Here is a 26096-nt window from a genome sequence, read left to right on the forward strand (position 1 = left end):
ATTCCCTTGATTCACTTGGTTCCATCGTTTGTCTGAACACAAAAACATCCCAAATCAAATGTAATAGATGAACCCAGCAAACAAAGACATCATCCAGCGGGACACACAAGGCGTCGACCCGCATGTTGCTCTACTCATCAACCTGACAATTAAAAATTACGATTTGCCAAAAGCTGCTATGAGCCTGAGCTATTTGGTAGCCTATGAGCAACAACATGACATAAAAAAAGAAGAAGAAAAAAGGTCGGGGCCGCACTAACAGTTAAACTTTGACGGGGCCATAAACTATCATCCTGCAAATGACTTAAGACTCCTGCTCTATATGAAAGCTGGTTTAACAGGGTTTTTTATTTTTATTTTTTTTATTAATTATTATCATTATTATTATTATTTGTGGTGGTAGTAGTAGTAGTAGTATAGTTTTGTTTTAACACATTTTTACTATGACGAGTACGAATGATTTGCATGTATGCGTGCATGCTACTTTCATTCAGCTCTGTCAACTCAGTACGCCTGCGCGACGTGCCAGTCGGGGTTAAAAATGGATCCGCTGAGCGTCAGTGCTCCGCAGTCTGTGGAGTGTGACGCTCAAAATAACATTGATAGTGCCCCTTTAGCGACTTCTACCACAAAACCTGACAAAGTAATAAACATTAAAACTGATAGTACCCAGATTGGAGGTGAGTCTTGCCTAAAACGGGGCAATTCAGTCGTGTGTCATGACCGGACGAACGACGTTAGCTTTCTTGCTAACTGGCTAGCAGCTTCGCATTCAGTTTGATAGCTCCTTAGCTACAAGTACTAACGTCATTGTTTTGAACTCGCCGAAGCAATGACAGCTTAAATCACCCCGTCAGAACAACTATGTTAGTCCCATGCCGAGAATGGCATTAACAAGTAAACAATGTCTTCACGGTTTGCTCGTGGTGTTAAAATATTTGCTAACTGTTTATTACAGATAGCAGGCCCATTACACATCTGTTGGACCAGTTAGCAATTCCACAGGCCGGGTACACGAAATAAATACCAAATTTGTAGGCTGTAGGATTGGACATTCTCCTAAAGTGTTGTTAAGAGATACAATTAAATCATTGCTCTATATAAGGACAGACATTAGTTTGTGTGTCTGTCTCAGGCACTTTAGAATAGTTATCTAATTTTAACTTATCTTTCAACTTAACTGCGACAGTTCGTGGTAAGTACCCCATCAGGCATCACTCGGCAAACATCCTAATGCAACATTTAATTCAGAACTTTATTTTACTTGGCACATTTTAATGATGCATAATCTGTATGTTCACTGTGTGAACATAGTTCCCTACTTAATCAAGTGCTGAGATAGTCATGGATGAGTCGTTCTTCTTTACAACACAAATTAAACAAAACTTTAAAAAAAAAAAAACTTTTATTTCTGTAGACATCCATGTTTACATTTTAATTGTCAGTTAACAGTAATAGTGCAAGTGGCATGTCTAATGTCTCTTATTCTTTATGTATTATATTTTTCCCAGGACACATACTATATATAATAGTGGTTCTCCACTTTTGTCACCCTTTGTTGGCATTTCTCTATTGTTGTGAGTGATCCACTTTTATAGATTAAAAAAATATAGATGTTTAAAAATAGCCTCTGAAAATCTATATTTAGAATATTACATAACAACATAAGGGGTTGTCTATTGCCCCTTGCCTATGTTCTGTGTAGGAACTTGGTATACATCTGTTCCATACCAATAAATCAGAATACAAATAGTCATACCGTCAGTAATATCTTAATATTTTTCAATATTTATATGAAAAGCCTCTTTAGGCAATAAATCTAATAAAGAATTTTAAAAAAAATTAGTAAAACCTTTATTGACGTTGTCTTTTTGTACCATGTAACAACATAATGTGTTCGTATGACTAAACTGAGGGATCCTTGTAAGTACTTACCAGCTGTCTGCGACCCACCGGTTAGGAAGCACTGGACTAGAATCAAACAAATTCTATGCATTGCAAAAAAAAAAAGAAGAAATTCATTAAGTTGTATTTTGTTGATTTTAAGTTTAGACTAAACTCACGTCTCATTGGTCTTGGAGAAAGAATCATAAGCTTTTGATGGAGTAAAAAAAAAAAAACCTGACAAGCAAGACAGTGTTCATGGAAGCCACAAGAAAATATTTAACTAAAACAATACTTTAGTCATAAAATAAAACATAATTTTCAAAGCAGCAGCAAATCTGCAAGAAACAGGTTGACGTTGAATTTACTTCCTACAACAATATACAATGTTTCATTATGATTTTGTGTGTTTGTGTTTTATGTGCTGTTTTGTGCTCATTACATTGTGCAGTTTGTTGCGAGTTTTTATTTGTATTTGCTTTTAACCCCACCCCCATTGTTATACTCTCTGGCCACATCAGCATTACAAAAGACAAACTTTGTTCAGTTTAATAAATAAAAATATAATAGTTTATTAAGAAGTCAGCTGTCTGCTTTCATGCATTTCAGGCAGCAAAAAAAATATTGAGTTATTGTGATTAGTTTTTATGTTAAAGTATGTAAATGATCTAATTCTGACGTGCTGTACTCCATGTCTGTGGAAGTGCATGGGAATTATTAACCAGAGGTTGTTGTGGAAAATCATATGTTTTATAAACCAGTGGAACTGAAGTTAACACCCAATTGTTGCACCTGTCAACAATAGAGGATAGTATTGCTCTGAAAGCAATTTTCAGTTTTCCATCCATTATGTGTCTGTTAGTTAGGTGTCTTCAAAGAGTGTGTGGTTTTACGTATAGTTTTATCATATAGTGGTCAACCTCTTTATATTTGCCACTTCAATGAGTGTGTTAGACTAGAATAGTGGTTCTTAACACTAAGTACCACCTAAAAAAATATCCATCCATCCATCCAATTTCGTAACCGCTAATTCACAATCCTAAAACAAATAAGGGAACACTTTGTTCCTTTATTTAATTTTTTTGAGCAGTGTAGAATTAAACAGTCCAAGTTCACCATCATGACCAACATTAGCACACAGTAGTGCTGTAGGCTTCAGTGTTCATTTGAATCAATGTAAAGCTTAACTCCTAAAAAATTGATGTAATATGACGCTGCACTATCCCACTCTAAATTGTAACATTATGCAGTTTGAACTACTGAAATATATTAAGAAAACATAATACCTATTAGATACAAAATTTAACCAAATTAAATATTTGAATAAAATTGATTTGTAGCTAATTAAATATTTAGAAACAACCAGCTCTAAATGATGAAATCCAATATGCAAATGCATATTGTTCTAAAAGGTTATATTCAAATAAACTGAATTTAACAAACATACCATATGGTTAAAAGCATGTTCAAGTCACTTTAACACGAAGCACAGTTTGAACATTTAATTCAGTGATTCTTTCATGTACCACCAGAGGGAGCCCACATACCACTGATACACACGTTGAGAAGATTAGAGGAACTGTTGTAGTTTGTGGTTGAGTTTTACTATTGGAAGCAAATGGAGCACTGCAATATGTCACTGTGTCATTTGTTTTAGTGAACCTAGTGTACTGGAGTCACTATTTCTTGTATGCATGAGTAACTGACACTGTACGATCAGTTGACTTGTCCTTGAAGTTTTTTGTTTTTTTTGCCATTTCAGGATATGTGAGTGACGAGGAACTCCTGAAAGGCCTCCTCACTGATCAACGCTGCCATGTTTGTGATGCTGTGCTGTTGTTTGAGGCTCAGCGGCTGTCGCATTATGAGGTTTGGGATATTTAAAATGAAGCACACATTAAATCGCAGCGTCTGATACCTCATTATATCAACTCTTACCTCTCATTTATAGGGAAAAAAACATGCTCAGAAGTTGAGACTGTACCTGCATAACAAGAGGGAAGAAATGAGGCATAAAGAGTCTGCTGGACTGCTGGTTAGCACTTGTTTTACTTTTCAAACGGGTGATGTCCTTCATCTTGGGGAACTGCTTGAAAATGATTGCCCATTTTATTTTATTTGCATTTCAACAATATCATGACAGAAAGAAAGGACTTACATACATGTGACGACAATATAGTTGTACAGGTACAAAAAACAACAGAAGAAGTCATGTAGCCATAATTCAAAGGATTGATTGGAGCTGATGTTCTCTAATTTTGCAAATTGTCCTGTCCCTTATTTTGCAGCACCGCATGCCGACGGACAAGGATCGTTTCTGCGAGCTGTGTAGCATGGTGTTTACTTCTCCTGTGGTAGCAAAGTCACATTATGAAGGCAAAGTCCACATGAAGAATCTCAGAAAACAAAGTCTTCAAAAGCCAGGTAAGTGTACAATAAGAGGAAATGCATTAGTGAATCTTGTACAATAATGCAGTACCAATAACACACTGTTTTATTTGAAAAGGTCAAATGCCATTTAAGTTGAATTGATTTTTCTTGCACTTAACAGCGGATAACACAGAGGTCAGTACTTTACCCAGCCCTGCAGTGGACCATGCTATTGATGACAACATATCAGGGTCAGGGGACAGTACAGACCCGACACCTGATGCAAATGCAGCCAGTTCAGACTCGAGCAAGTACTGCGTCTTGTGTGCGGCCTCTTTCAATAATGCCCAAATGGCGCTACAACACTACAATGGCCGCAAGCACCAAAGGAAGAAGGCCAGACAAGAAATTATGAAAGAGCTTGAAGATGTTCAAGAAGGTAACACGGGGTCTGGCTTTCCGCAAAGCAACATAAACATGCACACTGCAGAAATCTAAAAATACTTCTGAATATATTTTGTAATGTTATCAGAATTAGCCAAGAAGTTGCAAGAAATTTCCACCTCTTTTGTTTTCTGCAGAAAACCCTCTGACGTGCGCCATTTGTAATTTGCGATTGAACTCCGTTGAGATGTACCAAGCCCATATGCAGGGGAACAAGCACTCTGCTAGGTAAGCTTGCTAAACAATTCATCATACATACCACGTGAGGTATTGCTTTGTTTATTTCTCAATGTGTACCTTTGTAAATTTAATAACAATAAATAAACAGAATCACTGGATACTTCATTGGGTACACCAGCACTGTTTACCGCAGCAGTCTCTAACCATCATACCTTTGTTCGTTTAATAGTGAGGGGTACTTAAGAGTTGTTCAGAAAAAATACCAGCATGTTTCTAAAAGGAAGCGCAAAATCGCTTTCTGTACTATTTGATCAGTGATTCACAGTAAAGCAAAATATTGAAAGCGTTTTTTTCTTAAGTCCATTATTCCTTTTCCTTCATGTTCTGTAAAGGAATTAGCTTTTTTTTTTATTAATTAAATATAATGTGATTTTTTTTACCAATGCACATCAATGTAAGAATTTTGAGCCTGTCTCACTTTTTTTTAAGCACAGTTATTCTAAAGACAACTATAGCGAAATGGGGAAACCAAACTGTTAATATGACACGATGTTGTTTATATATATATATATATATATATATATATATATATATATATATATATATATATATATATATATTTATTACATTGCATGTGTAACAAATGGCATGTACTGCATGTGTATAAAATAAGTATAACTCATTACATTTCCACATTCATCGTATAATTTATGAAAAAGAAAAATCTTTTTTTTGTTTGTTTACCAGGGAAAGGAAAGTCTTCAAACTGTACAAATCCCGACAGAAATCCTATAACACGTTTGCAGATGAACTTGCACATTACGTCGAAGTCCAGAAAGCTCGTGGCCTCGCACCCAAGATTGGCACGATTCTGTCGAAGGATGAAGTACAGAAGGAAGACGATAAAGTAGAAGCAGCGGCGGATTTCAAAAAGGGGCACATGACACTACAAAATCAGACCATGGTCAACTTTTCTCCCACGTATGGTCCTCACCCACACCATCATGGCCCTAACTTCAGTGTTGAAGGTTTCCAACCTCCGTATATGGGCGCTCCCAGGCCGTCCAGGAGTTGGGACTGCAATGGTCCTCCATCTTTCACACGCCTAAGGCCTTCATTGGAATCAATTGCTCGGCCTCTGAAGAGACGTAGAAAGTGCTCAAGCTCCTCCTCATATTCTACTTCATCATCTTCCTCCTCCTCTTATTCCTCTTTCACTAGCAGTGGAGCAAGTGACAGTGATGAGGATGAACGCAAGCAAAGAGAGAGGAGGAGGACCAAAAGGTCCAGGAGGGAAAGAGGCAGACGAGCAAAAGCTGCATGCACAGACAAGGCAAGGCGAATGCAACAAAAGAGAGCAAGAGATGATTACTCAGAAGAGAAGAGAAGAGATGATGATGATGATGACGGAGAATCACCAGAAGAGAAAAGAAAAAAACGCAAATACCACAGCAAGCAGAGACGGCAAGTAAAGAACCATGTGGAGGAAGAAGACAAAGTGAAAGACCGCATACCGTCAACAGACATGATGGAAATTAGAGAAGAGACAAAAGCAAATGTACAGCAGAGTGACAGACAGGAAGACCACAATATGAAATCTAGAAAAGAGAAGAAGAGAACAAAAGAAATGACGGACAATAGGACGGAGGAGGAGAAGTTGTGGGATGATTCCATTCTTGGCTGTTAAACCAGCACCTGTGCATTTAAAATATATAATTAACATCTTAACTTAAATTTAAGAGCAATACTACTTATATATACATTTAAAACGGCAAAGGTTGTGTTAATTAAAATAATAATAATCAGCCTGAAACATAATTTCCTGTTAATACCGTATGCTAACTGGCTAGCCATTGTTGGGCTCCAATTAACTTATTCCAAGATGTTTGATGGTGTCTGTGGCACCCACTTCTTTACAAGCTACATTTTTCACACTTAGACTAAATTACATTTAATTAACTTTCACTTTCATTCGTTAGTGGTGTGAATGTTCCTCCCTAGTAATTTTCAAAACAGTTGAAAAGAGAATCGTATAAACCCAAATTGTGTGCGAGGGCTTGTAGTTCCTCAAGCAGCCTGTAGTGAGCGCTTTTGGGTAAATTTGGCCACATGTTGAAAGTTGAGTCATTTCACCTCTCACTAAGAGCAAACCTGCACCTGGAGAGACAATGTAAGAAGTTCAAATGTGTCTCACGAAAGAAGAGCTACATTTAAAATGCATATAAATTCACTTAAAATGGCAGCAAGTTGTTGGAGAGATGCCACTCTGCTGAGTACTGTCAAGGTGTCCTTGAGCAAGCTCAACTTTCTCCTTGCATGCCTGCATTTGTGTACAGTGTGATGTGGTGCTATGTGTGGCGTGTAATACAACACATACATCGGTGTGAGTTTGATTTCCCCTTGAAGGACTATATAGAGGAAAATAAAATATATTTTTTATTTTGCTTCTATACTACACTATTGTTTCTTTTTGACAAAAGCTAAAACAGAAAAGCTACATGCATGTACAAATTAAAGAGGAAACATCTAAAACAGACACTTATACAGTAGAGAACTATCAATGATAAATATGCAGTTCAAGTGTTAAAACCGCCCCAGTAAAAATAATAAAATGTAGGGTTTAAAAAAAAAAAAAAGAGAAGAAGTTAACTTTGAGGTTGTCTCTGTCTTCCACCTAGCTGTGAGCAGCACGATTGTTTAATTGAACTGATCTAAATACAATTAGATGAAAGCAGCGTCTCGGCAGATGTTGACTCAACACCCAATTTCGTTTAACGCTGCAATGACAAAAGATTCTACTTCTAACAAGGACTTAATAACGATATGATGCATAACCAACCAACTCTGAAGCTCATCAAGATCTCCTGTTTTCATGGAATCCTGTGGTCCCTCTCACTTGAGTCGTCGACCCACTCAGTACTTCAGGGGGGCCCACATCCTCTCACTAAGAGACCACCAAAAATGCACACGCACACACACACAAACACTCGTATTTATATACTTGTATTATATAATTGTGAGGACATCCATAGACAATACATTTCCTAGCCCCTTCACCTAACCCCAACTATCAAAAATGCTTGCCGACCTCCGTTCCTTACCCTAACCTCAACCATAACCCAATTCAAACCTAAACTCTAAAACCAAGTCTTGACCCTCAAAAAGAAAAAAAGGTCTTGAGTTGTGAGGACCGGCCAAAATGTCCTCACTTCACAAAAATGTCCTCAATCTGTTGGTTAAAGATGTATTTTGGTCCTCACAATGTAGTATGTAAAAGTACACACACACACTTTTTATGATCTTATCACAGAAATTATTCTGTTCCACATTTGAACTGGCCTGACTCTATCAAATGAAATCAAAAGCGAGCAATGTGTCGGGAATCACTGGTACTGATAACTACGTATTTATGGTGTACTGAAATTCCTTAAAATCAACATGCATTTGTTAAAATAATGTGAATTGTGATCCAACTCGTTTATTTAAATGTCGATGAAAAAACTTTAGATTGTCAACTGTTAGTGTTTCAGTGTGCTTCGATATTTTAGGTCCTTATTGAAGCTGGGTTTATAGGACTCGAGGTTAAGCACCTGAGACCACAAGAGTGCAAACTGCTGCTGCTACATTGAAACACAAATTTTGTGTTATGTGACATTCAGCGCCATATTGGCTCTGTTGAGCCTCACCTTGTCTTCGTCATGTGGTACACAAACTAATACGAGTCAACAAACGTACTTTATAAAAAACGTAATGATCAATCCCAAATCGGGATTATTTGCTTTAACTGCAAATATTAATTATTCAAATAATTACAATATATATGGAAAAGCTAAAAACAAAAAAGTACCTAATCAAAAAGTTAATAATTTCATCACTATGTAATATTTATTATTGCCGTTAGAATTTGTAATGTTTAAAACACTCAGTATGTCATAGTGCAGTACACCACAGTAAACATCCATGATAATTGTTTATCAAAACAATAAGAAAAGATAAAATATGTGATCCAGAAAAAGCATACTGTATGAAATTTTATTTATTAATGGAATAATGTGTTCAGTCCTGGCCGATAGCTTTTTCGTGTGAGAGTTTTTTTCAGTCACATCAAGGTGTTACCATGACGACTTTGGGATCCGGCACATTGAGCCCTCCCATCATCTCTTGAGTTTAAATGAAATGATCAGCAGTGCTCTCCAACTTCCACTGAAGACCAACAAAGATGCGGACTCTTGCACCTGAAGCGATCTTGCTAGCGTGGACGCTGCTCACAACATGCCTGTGGTCATTGGGTGAGTTTTTGTCACTATACACTTGTTCTTATACCATGTCGTTCAGGAACCTTGTTGTGATAATGCAGTAGTTGTAATGCAAACAAATCTGTTTATGTATGACATTGGTGTCTATGAAAGTCTACAACAGATAGCTAGTCTCTGTTTTTAGAACCATCCAATGCAGGCGTCTTGTCAAACATTTTACCATAGAGAAACAAAAAACAGAATATTCGGCAGAGGAAAAAATGTTTCCGTCTCACAGTGTAAATGGTTAGAGACTCCTGGTCGAGATTTTGATGGTAGTCCTTGATAGAGGTTTGCCATTCTAGTTGATATTATTGTAACTATATTGTTAAGACAGTGATGACAGAATTCGTGGCTACTTTTAACTGACCGGTTATTAAAAGCAAGGTTGATTGAGCGTGCTTACGATTAGAGAACTTAATAGAATCTGTGTGCATACTGTATAAAAAGTAGCCTTCAGCACCACATTGTTTAAGCTTGTGTGTCCCCCCCCCCCCCATAGGTTCAGGCCAATTCCTGCAACAAGCAGCCAGCATCCTCCATCCACAGCTCCTCAGCACACAGTTTATTCAATGCGACTGCATCAATATCATCTGTGAGTCGGTCATCTGGTTCCGCACTATTCCCAACCACAACAAAGTTCAGTTTCTGGGCAGGTTAAACAATGCCAAGCGCTTAGTCTACGGAGACAACGTGGACACAAGTCGGTTCCAGTTGAGCAAAAAAAACAGTGAGGCTTTCACACTGCGAATCGGCAATGTGGCAAAAGAGGACACTGGGACGTATTCTTGCATTTTAAAGGATAGGAAAAATGAAGAACTGTGGCAGCCTGGTGTTCTTCTTCTCCCTCAAGGTTTGTAAGCTGACTAAAACTTCTGTTTTATACTCAGGTAAATTACTCGTCATTTGCTGGCTGTGAGAGTTTCGCTGTGAGAATATGGAGGAATATTCACAAAATTTTAGATACATCAATATAAAAGTGTAACCCTTGTTAAAATGCATTAGTATTTTTTGTGTTAAAAGTCTTGTCTTTATGCGACAGAAAGTCTCCCGACAAAACCTCCTGAATCACCGCGCAAACTTGACTGTGGCTGCATTAAAACTTCAGCAGGTAATTAATTTACTCTTACTGTGCTAATTATACTTCTGATTTTCATCATCATGATTGATATGGCAATGAACCGCACATTACAAATGTGTGATGACGGGTTATAATCATTAAATTAGCCCATTGAATTATTTCTTTTATGTCATTTTTATGAGACATTTAAATGGCAAAGCGCATATTTCTAAATATTGTGCAGCAGGTGATTGTGACTCACTCATCCTGTGGTCATTGGTCGGCCTTGCCACAGTCATGATGACCACGCTCATCTGCACCCTCTACTACTTCAGCCGTGAGTATTCCTAAATTTGAATGAGAGACAATATGATTTCATGCGTTTGTACTCATTATTTCTTACAGGACTTCCCAAAAAATGTCGACACCATTTTGTGAAGTAAGTTTAACATTAGAGCTTGTTAAGTAGGCTTTTTGAAATTTTAAGCTTACTGTTTTGACTGTGTGTAATTTGTTTCATTCAATTTGTTTGTTTAAAGGCGGCAGTTAAAGACTAGTGGTCAGTAAACATCATACAAGTATGTACCTGATACACAATTTTTAAATAATTGCAAAATATAATTGCTTTTTTTAAAATGTTTAAATTTTAAAAAATGTTTTACTTGTCCACAATGTTAGTGGACTTGGATTGGTTTTGTTGAAGCCTCCGAACAATTTCTTACTTTGACCTGTGGAACCAGAGAGCAGGGTCTTAGAGTTTAAACAATTAAAGCAATAGATATTTTCTGGAAATATTCACACAAGCACATGTTAAAACATTCCAAAAAGATAGATGATTTAAACACTTTGTCTTTTATTTCTGTGATTATAGTGTCAAAGCGTCTCTCACTTTGCAAATGTCTTACCGTCGACTGGAAGAGCACAAAAGGAATGAACGTAATCACAAACGATTCTAATATGACCAAATTGTGACATTTGTCTTGCAGGATAAAACTCCAAGGATTGATCTACCATTTTGGCAAGAATTTAACATCTCATAAATGATATATACAGTAGCTTTTGTACTTTTTCATTCTAATCTGCATACAAATTAAATCATCGGCAGATTATTTAAGCACAACTTAGATATTTTTCTTATTAAATACAGACAAAGGATGTTTTCCCTTCAAAACAGATAGATACCGTATGTAATATTTTTATCAGAATGATGGAAATCTTTATGAATGCTGAACATTGTAACCTTTAATAAAACAATACTGTCGTAAATCTATTTTAAAAAGAAGAAAAAAAACAAGCATATCCAGTCTAGTGGCAGCTGTCTTATTTTGATTTTTTCTTCTTCTAATTAACAGCTAATTTTGTGTTACTGTTTATAGTAAGCACTTAATCTCTAAAGCATGCAGACATAATCTTGTATGTATTTATGTATGAATGCCCCAAAATATATAGAGAATGTTATTAATTTGCAGTTTACAAACTTACAATATCTCTATACAATTGATACTGTCATGCAAATTGTTTACTGTACTGATTTTATAGCTGTGGAGGGTTTCGTGTAGTTCATGTGTATAGCTGAACATGTAAACTTCAGTTTGAATTCCATCTGTAAATTAAATATATATTATTGTGTGTATGTCTGTGGCTCCTCTCATACACAACCACCTGTGTGATAGAAAAGTTAAAAAGAAAAAAAAGAAAAAAGAGTGAGCTGGTGGTTGCTGGAGGCTTAGGGAGGCACATGCGGCTCTTTCCTGTGTGCATGGAGAGCTCGAGCCTTGTTTACACTTTGAGCTCCTCGTTTCCTCTCTGGAACAAAAAGACCACAAAAATACCACAAAATGAACCACAAACTATGGAAGTAAGAACTCACTTTTAAACAAAGACAGTTTAGAAAGAAAAACTTTACCATGACTTCTTCAGGACAGACATTTTTGATTGATTTTACTTTGGAATGTTCATTTCTTAACACTCTAATGCTTCAGACTTGAGACCAAAAATTAAACATTAAATATCGTTTGTCATTCTCATAAACTGTTATTTCTTCTTTTTTTCATAAAATGTGAAAAATATCCAAATATTCGTTATATTACATTTCTTGGTCATTTCATTTCAGGGTATAATCGAGTGGTTCTCAGATGGGGTACGTGTACTCCTGGGGAAACGCAAGCATACATGCAAAAATCCATTAAAAATAATCATTACATTATATAAATATTTCAGGGAAATTATATTCAATTTAATTGTTCTAAAAACACAGTCTCCTCAAACCATAATGGTTCGACTCAAACTAGTTCTAGGATCACCTGTCAATCATTTGAAAATTGGATATAAAATAAATGATTTTTGAGAACAGATCTTTACTATGATCCCAAAGGTAGACACTTAATGGTGATAATAATTTTTATGTGCACAAATCTTTATTTGTCTTTTGATTTGCACACAGTTCAAGAGAGACCACTTATGCAAATGAAGTTCCAAAGTTTTATTAAATCAGACAACTGTTTTGTTTTTTTTCAACCAAAAATGTTTTTCACTGGTTAGGGCAGGGGTGGGCAAACTTTTTGACTTGCGGGCCACAATGGGTTTGAAATTTTGACAGATGGGCCGGACCAGGAGCATTTGGACCTCATAGCACAGTAAAAACACACAGATAAATGTACAACCCAATTTACTTATAGTGTGCACTTAGGACTGCGTTTTTCAAATGTGCAAAATCCACATATTTAAAACAGCTTTTCCAATAGCTTAATTTTTATTGTTTTAGCTCAACTTTTGCTGTGTTTTTATGCTTTGTAAAGTGACCTTGGGTGTTCTGAAAGGTGCTGTTTTTAAATGAAATGTATTATTATTATTATTATGATTATTATAAAATAGCCCAAATCCAGGTAGTACGTTTGCATCAATGAATATGCAAGATTTACACACTATTTGGCAAAGTGGGAGGAGAAATGTAAATAGATTATAATAGCACATACACTGTGATCTGTCAAACCTGGTGACTGCATCTATTATTAATAGATTTCAATTCAAGGCGTAAAGTTAAAGAATTTTTTTCCATTGGCCCACCCATTTTTAACCCGGGCCCACAGTACGTGTGACACATGCGGCTGCATGATAGCCGCTGCTGCCTGTCACGCGCTGAGGACAAAGCGCGTACATCCAATCCGTCTCTGACCACTTTTCCATCTCCGTGGGGGACGCATAGCACCCGGTGTTTGTGCAGCAGCTCAAAAAGAAGCCAAAAAGCCAACGAGGAAACGCTCATAGAAGTGCTCGACGCACGCCCCGGGGATGTATTCATCAATATCAACAGTCTCCTGCATGCGCGCTCCTCACCTCACCCATGACAACATGTAGAAAGACTATCTTCAGCTGTCAAAAGGATCAAAACACGCAACAGTACCTCAATGTTGACTGATAGACTGAACTCTTTGTCCCTGCTTTCTTTCAAAAAAGAATTGACCGATTCTCTGGACTATCAGGACATTATTGCTGTGTTCAACACAAAACCGTGCCGTCTCCTGCTGTAAATGTCCAAATCCAGGAAGAATTATATTTTTTGAATCAGTTATCTTGAGTTAAGCTTACTGCCATTCTCCCGTTTATTTTAATAAATTGCAAACGTTGTTATGAATGTGCCCTGCGTATCTTTCTGTCCCCTTTCTGTGCGTAAACGAGCTTATCAGTGAGACCCCAGTGATCATATTTTCCGGGTGTGTAGAAGTTATATAGTCTAGTATAGTCTTTGGTATGACCCGGCCGGGAATTGAACCCAGGACCTCCCTCTACACTCTAACCACTCGGCCACTGAGCTGAGCAAAAAATAAATAAATAAATAAATAAATAAAATAAAATAAAAGAAAATAAAAGAAAATAAAAGAAAAGAAAAGAAAAGAAAAGAAAAGAAAAGAAAAGAAAAGAAAAGAAAAGAAAATTCTAGCCTTATTGGATAAGTTCGGCGGGCCGGATTGAAACGCATAATGGGCCGTATTTGGCCCGCGGGCCGGGGTTTGCCCATGTCTGGGTTAGGGGGTACTTGGCCGAAAAAAATATTTCTCAGTGGGTAGATCACTGAAAAAAAGGTTGAGAACCAATGGTATAATCAAACGATCTGTTTAACTAAGGATGTAGCAGATTTTTAGCATCCTGAGAAGATGTTGAAGGCAAAAAAAACACAATGTTCGTCTTAATTGTGACTATCCAGTTTAGGGTCACTTTAATATATCCAAGTAATGCTATCAACATTTTTGGGGGGTAGGTAGGTTACATTCGGTATATGTGCAAGCAATGTGACAGCTAGGTAATCAATCATCTTTGCTTACAATAATAAATTGCAGTTTAAATAGTGTGTTAAGTCATGCTTTATGGTGCTTTGTGTATGTTAAACATTGAATGCATCATGCACAAGCCAAATTTCACAGAAATTCATTACATATTTTATTAAATGAATGAGGTCCAGCTAACCCAAACAAAAAAATAGATTAAAGAGTATTTAAATATATTGTATAGTCTCTCTGACAAACTAAATCCATGTATCCATTTTCTACTACCCTTGACGTAGATTAGGATGTCAGGGCACATAGAGAGAGACAGACAACTTTCATGCGCACCTTCACTGAGTGGAATGCGAACTTTTGCTACTGAACTGTCTATTACACAGTCAAATTGTTTTCTGTTCACAATTCTGTACTCGAGGTGCCTGCTGAAGGATTTGTCAAACGGATTACATGCTAAATTAGTCAATAGGCTGTCTTTGTTTGTATGCTTCTTCGAACATAAGGAATTAAACTTACTGCAAGGAGGAAGCATAGTCATAAGTCTCCAGGAATGCTACAAATAATGCAGCAACTGATGTATAATGTTGTTGTCCATTTCTGTTCCAACCGATACTCGAGCTCTTAAGCACGTTTGCGTACATTCAAGTTTGAGTGTTGGACATTCTCAGTGTGACTCAGACAGGGGAGCTCGTTTAGGTGTTTGCAAGTGATTCACAGAGGAAACATAATGTGGGCTAAGTGACTTAGGGTCTCCCCTCTAGCAGTGAAGCAGCAACTCAATCCCCTGATGAGTAAAAAGCAAGCAGCAGATGGCCCATTTAAAAAAATTTTTTTCTAAAAATAAATGTGATCATTATAAATATTATAATAATGATTTAATAATTACAAAAAGAAAATTTAAAAAAAAAACATGCACAAGTAAAAAACTAAAAAGAACAATAAGAGTGCGAGCGTTAAACACTTGGCCTCCTTCCACCCATGGAACAAATCTAAACCCACAACAAAGTAAAAGTAAAAGTGGTGCCCACTACTAAACTGATGTACCGTATTTACTTTCCATCAATGAAGAGGAAATGGAGCAGATGTTATAGAATATATGCAACCGTAATGGAAAATGTACTTTGCTTCTCCAATGCTACTGTATTTTACATATCTGTTTAATCGTAACAATAGACTGAGATTTATATTTGCCTGCCTGGTCTATGTAGGAAAAGTGATACACACTCACACTGTCAGGGTTACATTTAAATCTTCCTCAAATGATGCAACTCCGTGAGACAGGAATCAAGGACCAGACCCAAGTTTGTCTTTCTGCAGAAATGAGGAAGGGGATGCTCTCAGCGGTGCTAAATTCACAATGATAAAAAACAACAACAACATGCATCTGGTGTGGGTGTAGCATTTCAATTGCAGCAAATAGCTCATTCGTGCTCATTCGTTTGATAACTTATTATACACTTTTTCCAACATTAACCTCTAATTATCAAATGAACAGCACATTTAAACATCATATTGTCAAACTTCAAAATAATTTCTTGATAAAAATCATAACGTGTACTCATTTTGCTCTTGTCACTTAAAACATTGGTGCCATCCAAATCCTCATCATATTGTTCTGTCAATAAGATCAATACCGCATAGAGCATGACGTAACATTCTCTTTTCATCAAAAATCATATTAACGGAATAATCATCAATACAACAATATAATCCAACGTGTTGTCCATAACATGCAATCAATGTGTTTTCGCACGTTCCATTCAAGTCCCGATTTCCTCGTTAAGTTGCAGGTAGAAATAATCCAATTTTTTATTTTTCTTGTCAAGAGGGAGAGGTTACCAGCACATCGCCTCTATATTTGTCAATCAGCAACATATGTTATTTTCCTGTACTTAATCCATCGAGTGTGTATGTAATATCTAGTGTTCGTGTTCCAATGTGTGTATTGTCCAATGTTCGGAATCCAGTATGTACAATGTCCATTGTTTCTGTACATATTGTTCAGTATTCAGCCAGCTGTCTCTATTTCCCCTCAAGATGGCCCCAAAAACAAAAAATAAAAACAACTAAAGACAGCCCCGAATGAGTCCGATCGCATTTTACCCTCCCGTTGGATTCAAGAGAGGGACTCGTCTCCTCGATGTGTCTCTTCCAACACTTCCAGCACAATTGACAGACCCTGGACTTCACAGCGGTTTTGGGAACCTTGTGGGGGAGCGTGCTCCCATCCTCCTCAGACTGACTTGGTCAGGTCCACAGCTAGACAAGCTGTTTGTCTTTCCCCTCTCTGACCTTGATTCAGTCTGGCTTTGCTCTGCAACCGGACAAGCTGTTAGTCAATGGGTACCTGTTGTGCCATGCGATAGGTGAATCCAGGAGGGTCGTTCGGCGATCTTCACAGCCTCCGGGGTCATCAACAACACTTACAAGGACCTTCTTACCTCGGACCTTTGATCAAAACACAGTCACAACCCTTGGTGGGAGGTTGGCCTTCCTGCAGAGACAGAAAGTCGTCTGGCATTTGATGAAACATTTTCATTTCCTTGCCATTTAACAATCTCCTCATATAGTCACTTAAATCAATGTCTTTCATCTGCTCAGCTTAACAGGTTATTTACAATAGGCACATTAAATAGTCTATCACACAAAATTCAAAGCGGAATAAACTGCCATGTTCCTTTTATAATTCTCATATACATTTGAACTAAATCCAAACTATCTAACCATAATCTTCATACCTCGGACATGTACTTATTTTTATTTTCTAATGTGACTAACAAAGCGACTTTCATTCGTTACTCCAAATCACTAATATGCCATCTAGAGACACTATATATTTACACCATGCTTTTTCCATAACAATAACGTCCAGTTGTTTTGCTGTAACAATTTCAACTCATTTTAAAAATTTAAAACCGTCAATCTACTGATTGATGGTTTTAAATTTTGATGTTTTTTTAAAAAAAAATTTAAAATCTTGGTAATATTCAAACTGTATTACCTTTGTTCAATTCAATAAAATCCATCACTCTAACAAAAACATCGAGTCACCCAAAATTTAAAAACATAAAAATTTAATTATCAAATTCATATGTAGTAAAGTGTTGTTACCATGTTTACCAATATCCCCCGTGTTGAAACATTTATGGTTCCAACCCAAAGGTACTATCCACTTAAACAAACTTTCACTACATATAATTAATTATTAATAACACCTTAATTTTTACAGAAGGTTTCCATTTTTCTAATTGGTGCACAACAGTGTTCCCTCGTGCATCACTGTGTTAACATCCTTTTTTCTTAAAAAAAATAAATCACTAATTATTAACTTATATTTATCCCTTACTTACTTCCTTTTTATAGCCTTATACCATATGTTCACGCAAATGCAAATTTTGACTTACTTCCAAAAAGATTTCTGTTTCATCGTCCCCCCCAAACATACCTTACTTTATCGTCCGACGATTGCTTTGTGACTACAAGCGTACGTGTGACGTAATATCCGGTCAAAACATGCAACATGTATATCCGGTCTTGTCAGCGTTTATTCGCAAAACCTGTTTCCATAGCCAAAATTTGCATTTTCCTTTTTTCGATATGCTTTAAAATCCACCCCCTCTAAGTGAAAAAACTTTTTTGTTGTTGCAAATTTCGAGCCCTTTTTCGAATTTCGAGGGTTTCCATTCAGGTTTATTTTTGAATCTCTTGAAAATTTTAATAAAATTAGTGGATGGAAACCCAACTTTTTTCAGAGGTTGGATATTGATTGCGTGCAAATTCTGATAACAATTAGTTGTAGTTTTCTGACATTAACCAATGTTAAATATTTATACATTAAGTGTTTTACAGTATACTGTCCTCCTCTAACCAGAGATACTTTATCACTGGTTTAAAAGCTCTGACATCCAGCAAGCTTGTTTTATATTTACCCATGTAGAGTCAACTCCTCATCAGCAAACCGCCAAATTACTTGTCAATTAGTGCAGATCCATGGATGAGGCACAGACAGCACATACTCCGCACCCACACACCATCAATAACCCAGAGCACCAAGCTAATGCTAATCTGTGCATACAACAAAACTCAGTGCAGCTCTGCTTATCTCTGACTTTGACACTGTTTCAGATCGTGTAATCTGTCCATGGCTTGAAAATGGTGAAACTTCACCAATCCTCGCTGCAAGTCAGCGTAGTGGCAGTAAATTCCCATTGTTAATTACAGCGAGCCAAATTTCAAAATGGCTCACTCACAGAAATGTTTTCAGGGTGCATTGCGGAGTTTGGAGCCTGCATGATGTCGAAACATCTTTAACATTAACATTTGAAACTTTGCAATGCACCTTTAAAGGTTTGGGCGCACGAAACAATGCCGATAACCGAAAAGTTTGACATGCTCAGTTGGTTCTCGTGCAACACACACATTATTGTTATTGTGCGTTCAATTAGTTATTGGGCACTTAATTCCACTCCCCCCCAGCCACGTGGCAGCCATAAAGGATGGGGCTCAGCCAGCTTCTCCAGCATGTTAAGTTTTGTCTTAATATTTAACTCAGTGAAGTCACTTCAACATGTTTTGAGAAGAGAACATGGAGTTCTGGCCACATGGATAAAAACATGTATGATGGATTTATGGACTTAATCATAGGTTAGGCCACAATGAAGACTTAACTAATCGCTGTTGCCGGCTGACTGGAGCTCGCTAGTTTGAAAACAGCCCTTACCTTCTGTTGCCTGTTGTTTTTACCAAATTAATCAAATCGCCGACTTTGCCGGAATTCACATAGCACGACCTATATCATTATGTAGTCAATGCCATCTCTTCTCCTTACACCGGTGCTGATTTAAAAGCTTGTCGCTGGCTGGGTCTCTGGGACGAGAAGCTACGCTCTCACCGGGGGACAATATACCTCGTAATGCAAAGGTAAAACTTGTTTATCATGCTAACAGACTTATTTTTACACAGTCCGTTCTATATTGAAACGCTGTGATGATGTTATGTTACTGTGTTTACTAGCATGGAACAAATGACTATCGTATTGGCAAGCTATGCAGTAATTTCACGAATATGACTCCGGCTCCAGAATGAAAAATTCCAAGCACAAAGATGAAATCTCCCATTGTTAAACAGTCAAATGCACTTAATAGTTTTGAAGAAGGTACACTTTAAAACTAAGCTGTGTGCTCGTGCAGTTGGAGTGGACACTAACTAACTGGCTCGTTATAGTGATTTGAAACACGCAATTCGACACCTCTGTTACAATCTTTGTTAGAGTGTACGTTTACTAGTAAATTGTATGAACATTTATTTACTAATTACAACATTTATCTACTAACCTCGCAAAAAAATGATCGCTGCAAATCCGTGAATACTTTGTGGGCTGCCAGTCCTTTCTGTTGATTGCTGCTATCAATCGACGTCTTTTGGCTTCATTAGTAGGTTATGTAATAAAAAGTAACATTTGGTTTACTCCTTTGTCTGTCTGTACAACCGACCGCAAAGCAAGATATGACCATTTTATAAGATAATTGATTAGATAAAGGACTTTACGCTGTACAAGATTCAATGGTTACAATACAGGCAAGTGACTCTTTTGCTCTCCAGTGCCGAGGGGGCGTTCCCATGAGGGCGGTGACGTCACGTGCAAAAGGTCAATAGGTACTTGAAAATCACAACATGGCTGCATATCTCAGGTAACCGAGTGATGACATCATCACTTTTTAAATCCTTGCTACGCTTCAGTTCCAAAAATGTGGTTTTCGGGGGCTAGTTCTGCATGTTTCGTTGTGGAATCGCTGACATTTTGAATCCGTAATTTATGCATTGGAAGATCTCATCCTTTTTTACGGTTCGATTTCATTCCGAAATAATTATTTTCAGAGGATCTTTTTTTTGAGAGAGAGAGCTCAGTATTGTTCATTCGGTAATCGATTCGACATGTCATCATCATTACTCTTTCTCTGTTTTTCTTTTTTTTTGTATGTGCGTGAGTATGTGCAAGAGTATGTGAATGTGTGGGTGTGTGTGTACATATGTGCGTGCGTGTGAGTGTGTGCTCATTAATTCACCTAAAACCTATTAAAAATCCCATACCGTTCACCTAAACCGAATACTTCAGAATCCAGCTAGAGTCGTGAGGTGGTCAGGAGACCCAAGGAAGGATCAAAGAAAAGTGAAATCCAGCACCGACTAGACATCACCTACTACCCACAGGGTTACCAACCAGAATCTTTCACCAACCCCAGAAACATCTAAATTCCAACAACAACGACCCCACCATCACCCCCGCCAGCCCCCCATACTGAGGCATCGGTGCCGGAGAGGGGCCGTGTGGTGGAGCGGAACACTGGGGGCGGAAGGGGAGATAGGAGCACTGGGAGACGGGCGGCACCCCCGAACCCCAGGCCCAGCGGGGAAAGGTCCCGGTCATCACACCAGCGTACCTAGTGAAAGCTAACCCTGTTACTGAGTTCGCCAGCTCGCCGACTGGCGAACTCTACCCCTACACCGTGGATGTTACCCCCACCCAGTGTATATACAAGTGTGTGGTGCATTAAAATTGGGAGCAGGTGAGATGGGAAATGATATCCCCCCCACTTTGATCCACCTGCTTCTCAGAGATGAGTGTATGTGGTGCATTAAAAAAAATAGGGGGTGCGTGGTGGCGCTGCAGGGACAGATGGGGGACCGCAGCACTGCTTAATACTGCGGTCTGTCCCAACCGATGGCTCCCCACCCCAACACACCCGCCCCCTCTAGTTTTGGGGTGCATTAGAATTGGAGGGGAGTTGTAGGGCAAAGACGGTGTCTCCACCCTAGCACCCCCCAAAGCGTGTGTTATGTGCCCTATGTGTCTATTAATAAAGTGTATTGTGCGAAACTAGTGCCGTGAGTTAAGAGGAGCGACCAGCCTCTCCCAACCTGGCGGGGACAGAAGGCGCACACCCCCACCCAACCCCCCAACGGGACCCCGGCGGACATATGGAGACAGCATATAATTGACAGCCATTGAAATGCATTGGAGGAAAAAAAATCTGATGAACCTCCACTACATTTTCTCAATAAGCTTAGGGGAAATGGGAACCTTAACCCCATTTAAAAAAAAGTATTAGAAAAAAAAAAAAACTAGATTCACCAATTTTTATCTCAATATATATATGTGGGGATTTGAAACCCCGTATATGCAGGGTGCCAGCGTATATAGTTAGTGTCCCCTGGGCGAAAATTCCACCAGCTGCCACTGACTGACTGTCAGTAGGCTACACGGTGACAAGAGAAAATCGTAAGGGGGTGTCATTCAGATCAGCGAGCTCCTCAAACATTATGTAGAGCGCAACCTCAATGCAACGTGCTGCAATGAGGCTGTTTTGACACCTTCGGAGGGGCGTGGCCCGCATGTCCTCTCTCACAAGCCGACTCCCTCCTGACACCACAAACACATCCTCAGCAGTTGTACACTTTCAAATGGATCAACGGTGGATTTGCATCCTGGCAACCCTGTTGTTTTACAACAGTAAGTTCCTTGTAAATTTGACCTGGAATATTTTTACTGCTACATGAACATGAATGAAATGAGAAACTATTCCTACTTTGTCTTGTCTGGCAGAGTTAACTGCAGGAGCCAGTATAGCGCTGGAAAGCAAAGAAGAGCAGAGCATCGAGATGACTTGTAAGCCTTCTGAGAGTGGCTCGATGATTATGTGGTTTCGAGTGCTGGACAAATCCGGCTTGGAGTTCCTGGCGTCTTTCTCCAACAATGGCATTCTAAAGTCAGCAAGTAAATCCTTCTCATCAATCTTCAGTGACCTACGAATCCGTGAGGGCGTCCTCACTCTCAAGTCCTTCCACAAAGGTCGTGACAGCGGCATTTACAGTTGCGCATCCCTAAAAATCAGCGAATTGAAATTTGGCAACGTCATCCGACTGACAGGTGACATTTGGTTTTCGTCAAGTCAAAAGTGATTGTATGAAGCACTATTTATTTGATCATATTTTTTTCTCTCAAGAAAAAATTGAAGCTGTGTCACAAGCTCCTGTGGCCCCCATAGACAAACTCAAACTACCCACAACCACCTTGCCTTGTGCTTGTGAGAATGCTACTAAGCAAGGTACGTTAATAATGTCACTCTTGTAGTCCTGTTTGGACAAATAGAAGTAAATCAATATTTATTTTATTAGGTGAATCCATGCCGTGTAATCCCATCATACTGATTCCACTAGCGGGCAGTTGTGGCCTTCTCCTCCTACTCGTCTTCATTATTGTTGTGTACTGCAATCGTAAGTCATTTTCAATGTGTCAAAGACGCAAGTGGCAGTCCTCAATCACATTTTAAATTTTGGATTCATTCATTACACGTTGGAAAATATCTTCATTTTACTGCAGTTGAATTTTCTTTCTTTCGTCGTTGCAGGCGTGAGGACACGAAGGTGCCCACATCATTATTATAAAAAGAGGTATGTTATTTTATAATTTAATTATGCAATGTAATAATTGTAATTATTGGAATTGTGGCCCATATTTTATATCAGGTCATTTGGTTCAAGTCCACCCAACATGGCATTATGATGGACTAAACACAAATGTGAATTCATATGATATGAAACATAAATGTACAATTTAAATTATATTCTGGTGAAATTAATGGAAACATTTCTAAATGTAATGATCAAATTAATTAGCTCCTTGTGGTAAATTTGGAATAGAAAAGCCTATAAATTATATTTTTAATAGTGCTTCTCGGCAAAATGACATTTCAAAAGTTCAAAGTTGTCATGACTAAATACATACAGACTAGAGTAAAAATTTAATTGAATAAACAGAAGATATTCATTCTCAAATCTCTTCATCTCAACAAGCTTTTTTTTTTGTCTTACTCAGGCCGCAGAAGAAAACGGCTCCTGGAAAACAGCAGCAGCAGCACGCTTGATCATTGTACACGACATGTCTATAAATATTCCATTTTGTTGACTTGATATTTTGAAGAGGTTTTCAACAAAAATCAAGTACAGTATGCAACAATTTTCAACTCCCTTCCCTTCAGTGTCGTTCAACTTTAAAGGTGATGAGGCTTTACCATTTTTTTTGTAATGAATCTTCTTTTCCTTTCATTGAATTATTTTTTTGTTGAGTATGTAGTGATAGTGTATGTCCAAAGAATATTTTATTTTATTAGTTTTATTATTATTTAAATGACTGTAGTGTTTTTTTGAATATGAATTTTTCAAATTATGTAGGTTAATAAATGCTAATAACAATTTAGGAATTTTACAATAGAGAACTGTTTACTTTGAAAATACGTTTAGAAGAATAATGCTTTTTGTAAGTTTGCTGTTTGTTTGTTTTTATTTCAAGTACCACAAATCACATCATTTAAGTCAAGTCATGTTTTTAATATAAGTGCATAGTATTTCAGAATGATTTAATTTGAGACATTTTTTAATTAAAATGAATCATTTGTATTTGTGCACTTTCAGTGTTTTGTCACTATGATTTTAACTCAACAAACCCAGTCATTTGCATATGTGCACATTATTTTACAATTCTTGCATTTCTATAAATTATGAAAACTCAAGGAGCATTTTTTTGAATTATTTGTCTTTATTAATGTTCATTATTTCATCACTTAATTTCAACAAACCCGCTCATTTGCATCACCATCAGTCATTCAGGATCTTGGCTAAAACATATAAACATTCGATGTTTTTATCAAAATAGATGTTGTGTTTAAGCCCCCCCGAAGTGAACAGGAAGTGGGCTGCTAAAACCTTTTGCAACGTGAAAAACCACCAAGGCAGGAGTTTATTGTTCCTGTTCAGGTTTAACATACACACACACGGATCCCTTGCACCTTTAAGAAAGAAATCATGAAAAACGTTTTTAGAAGTACTTTCCCAAACATCAAATAGTTCATATGTTCTTAAAAAAAGTCTATTTAGGCACAAATGGTGTGTAAAATACACATATACGGATTAGACTTTATTAGATTCAATGAGTATTCCCATATGTAAAATATCTCACCTCTCTTGACAAACGGTAGAGGGAGAGAGAAAATAATGTCTTCGCATTTACTTAACATACCAAAGCCCTTTTGTAAGTCATACAGTGTTTTCTTATAGAGTATAATCTTTTTCTTTCTTCTGTTTTTACAGTTTGTTGTAAACACCACCTTTGTTTACAAAGTGCAATTATGGACACCAGTACTTTTTTACAAAATACATACCAAAGACCCTATAGATATTTCTCAAAATGGCATTTGCAAGAATGTAAGCCTCCTAGTCAACTCTGCATATTTATAAGTATTGTCTCTAATAAAAGTGAACAAAACGTCTTAATGGCACTTGAGCACATCATGATAGAAAACATTGGATTTGCATAAAGCATTGCACATCGTAATACTATACACGGACTCCACACTGCTAGCATAAGCCGACAGTCAACAAGCTCACAAAGCCGTCGGGTTGCGGAAGAACTGAAACAACACATGGACAACACCTTCTTTCTCCACATTGACCAGCAAACTTATTGTTTTTCTTTTTTCCAGCATGTCTCGCTACACAGACAAAAACCCAAAGCTCCTCATCCTTGACTACAAGTGAAACCAAGCAAAAAAAAGGCATGGTTGTACGTAAGTGTGTATATGTGTGTGTGTAGGTTGTCGTTCAACTAGAGTACATCCTTGATGATTTAATAAAAGTACAATCTCAATGCAGAGAGTAGGGTCCCAACTAGTGCTTCCTCAAAGGCCTCCGGAGGTCAAACTGCCCCAGCAACCTGCAACACAAACATGTACGTATTTTATTATTTATTCTTAGTCATTATAAAAAGCAAAATGTTGAAAATCGCATTGAATCCAATTCTTTAAGTGCTCTTTAACTGTTCGGGTGCTGTATGCAGAGTGTCTGCAGCATGTTTTTATTTATTATTGATATTTAATTCTATTTATATATTTATTTCCATATTTGTTTTTATTTTTGTATTTTCACTTTTTATTTATTTATGGTATATATGTATATATAGTTTTTATTTCCATTCAGATTGATTTATTTTTATTTAATTTTTGAATAATATTTTTTATATTCGTTTTTATTTTCACTTTTATTTATTTTTTATTTTGGCAGTTTTGTTCCTCCATACTTTGTCCCTGCACTGTGAACAGACGACATTTCCTCTTAATCAAGTCCATAAAATGACACAAACCTGACAAGCAAGCCGTTTAGTTCTTCCTGCCCTGCTGCGTGGATGTTGCTACGATGTCAGAGCTTTGTTGGCCAGGGAGTTGATTGTCGGCGGGAGGCTCTGATGCATGCTGCTTCTGGAACACAAGTGTCAGTTTAAAAAAAAAAGAAGAAGAAAAAGTAATACTAGGGGGAACCTTGTGCATACATCAGGCTTAATGCATTTGTATGTATGAGGTGAAGCGCACTGCATGCATCTGTGTGCGACGTCAAGCACAAACAGGCTGGTAAATAGTCATTTGTTGCGCAAAGGGGAATTCGTCATGCAGCAGGAACGTTGCTTACTTTAGACTTTGACTTTGACTTGCTCTTGCTCTGTAGGTAACAAAGTTGACACCTAAGTCAAGCTATGCA

The 26096-nt window shown here is 37.5% G+C and overlaps 4 protein-coding genes across 28 annotated transcripts in view; 3 read left to right on the forward strand and 1 right to left on the reverse strand.

Annotated features, from left to right (window-relative positions):
- The first annotated feature begins 517 nt into the window (after positions 1-517).
- zmat1 (zinc finger matrin-type 1) lies at positions 518-6565 on the forward strand. Of its 2 annotated transcripts, XM_077573331.1 has the most exons (7): positions 518-680; positions 3647-3753; positions 3836-3919; positions 4173-4308; positions 4436-4693; positions 4836-4926; positions 5626-6565. In XM_077573331.1, the coding sequence occupies exons 1-7, from the start codon at positions 542-544 to the stop codon at positions 6563-6565; spliced, it is 1755 nt and encodes a 584-aa protein (XP_077429457.1). In that variant the 5' UTR covers positions 518-541. The 2 variants fall into 2 exon arrangements, with proteins under 2 accessions (XP_077429457.1, XP_077429458.1); XM_077573332.1 differs by lacking the exons at positions 518-680; positions 3647-3753 and adding an exon at positions 4028-4071 and having other exon boundaries at positions 3843-3919.
- A 2455-nt stretch (positions 6566-9020) lies between these two features.
- Positions 9021-13863, forward strand: cd8b (cd8 beta). 2 transcript variants are annotated; one of them, XM_077573334.1, is made up of 7 exons: positions 9021-9167; positions 9676-10026; positions 10216-10284; positions 10478-10570; positions 10639-10672; positions 10773-10811; positions 11220-13863. In XM_077573334.1, exons 1-6 carry the CDS (start codon positions 9098-9100, stop codon positions 10798-10800), a joined length of 645 nt encoding a protein of 214 aa, XP_077429460.1. In that variant the 5' UTR covers positions 9021-9097; the 3' UTR covers positions 10801-10811; positions 11220-13863. The 2 variants fall into 2 exon arrangements, with proteins under 2 accessions (XP_077429460.1, XP_077429459.1); XM_077573333.1 differs by lacking the exon at positions 10773-10811.
- Positions 13864-21716: 7853 nt separating this feature from the next.
- Positions 21717-23980, forward strand: cd8a (CD8a molecule). The gene is made up of 6 exons (XM_077573046.1): positions 21717-22020; positions 22114-22437; positions 22514-22615; positions 22686-22784; positions 22919-22961; positions 23386-23980. The coding sequence occupies exons 1-6, from the start codon at positions 21903-21905 to the stop codon at positions 23432-23434; spliced, it is 735 nt and encodes a 244-aa protein (XP_077429172.1). The 5' UTR covers positions 21717-21902; the 3' UTR covers positions 23435-23980.
- A 105-nt stretch (positions 23981-24085) lies between these two features.
- Positions 24086-26096, reverse strand: part of cast (calpastatin) — a 40835-nt gene continuing 38824 nt past the window's right edge. For 20 of the 23 annotated variants that reach the window (XM_077573024.1, XM_077573040.1, XM_077573035.1 and 17 more), the window contains 3 exons: positions 26028-26057; positions 25705-25819; positions 24086-25278 (listed from right to left, as the gene is read on the reverse strand). In XM_077573024.1, coding sequence (XP_077429150.1) covers positions 25721-25819; positions 26028-26057 — 129 coding nt within the window. In that variant the 3' untranslated portion in view covers positions 24086-25278; positions 25705-25720. The remainder of the gene's footprint in view (positions 25279-25704; positions 25820-26027; positions 26058-26096) is intronic. The other 3 variants (XM_077573023.1, XM_077573026.1, XM_077573025.1) reach the window with 3 other exon arrangements.

Source organism: Vanacampus margaritifer, chromosome 8 (assembly GCF_051991255.1).
Source record: "Vanacampus margaritifer isolate UIUO_Vmar chromosome 8, RoL_Vmar_1.0, whole genome shotgun sequence".
NCBI lineage: Eukaryota > Metazoa > Chordata > Actinopteri > Syngnathiformes > Syngnathidae > Vanacampus > Vanacampus margaritifer.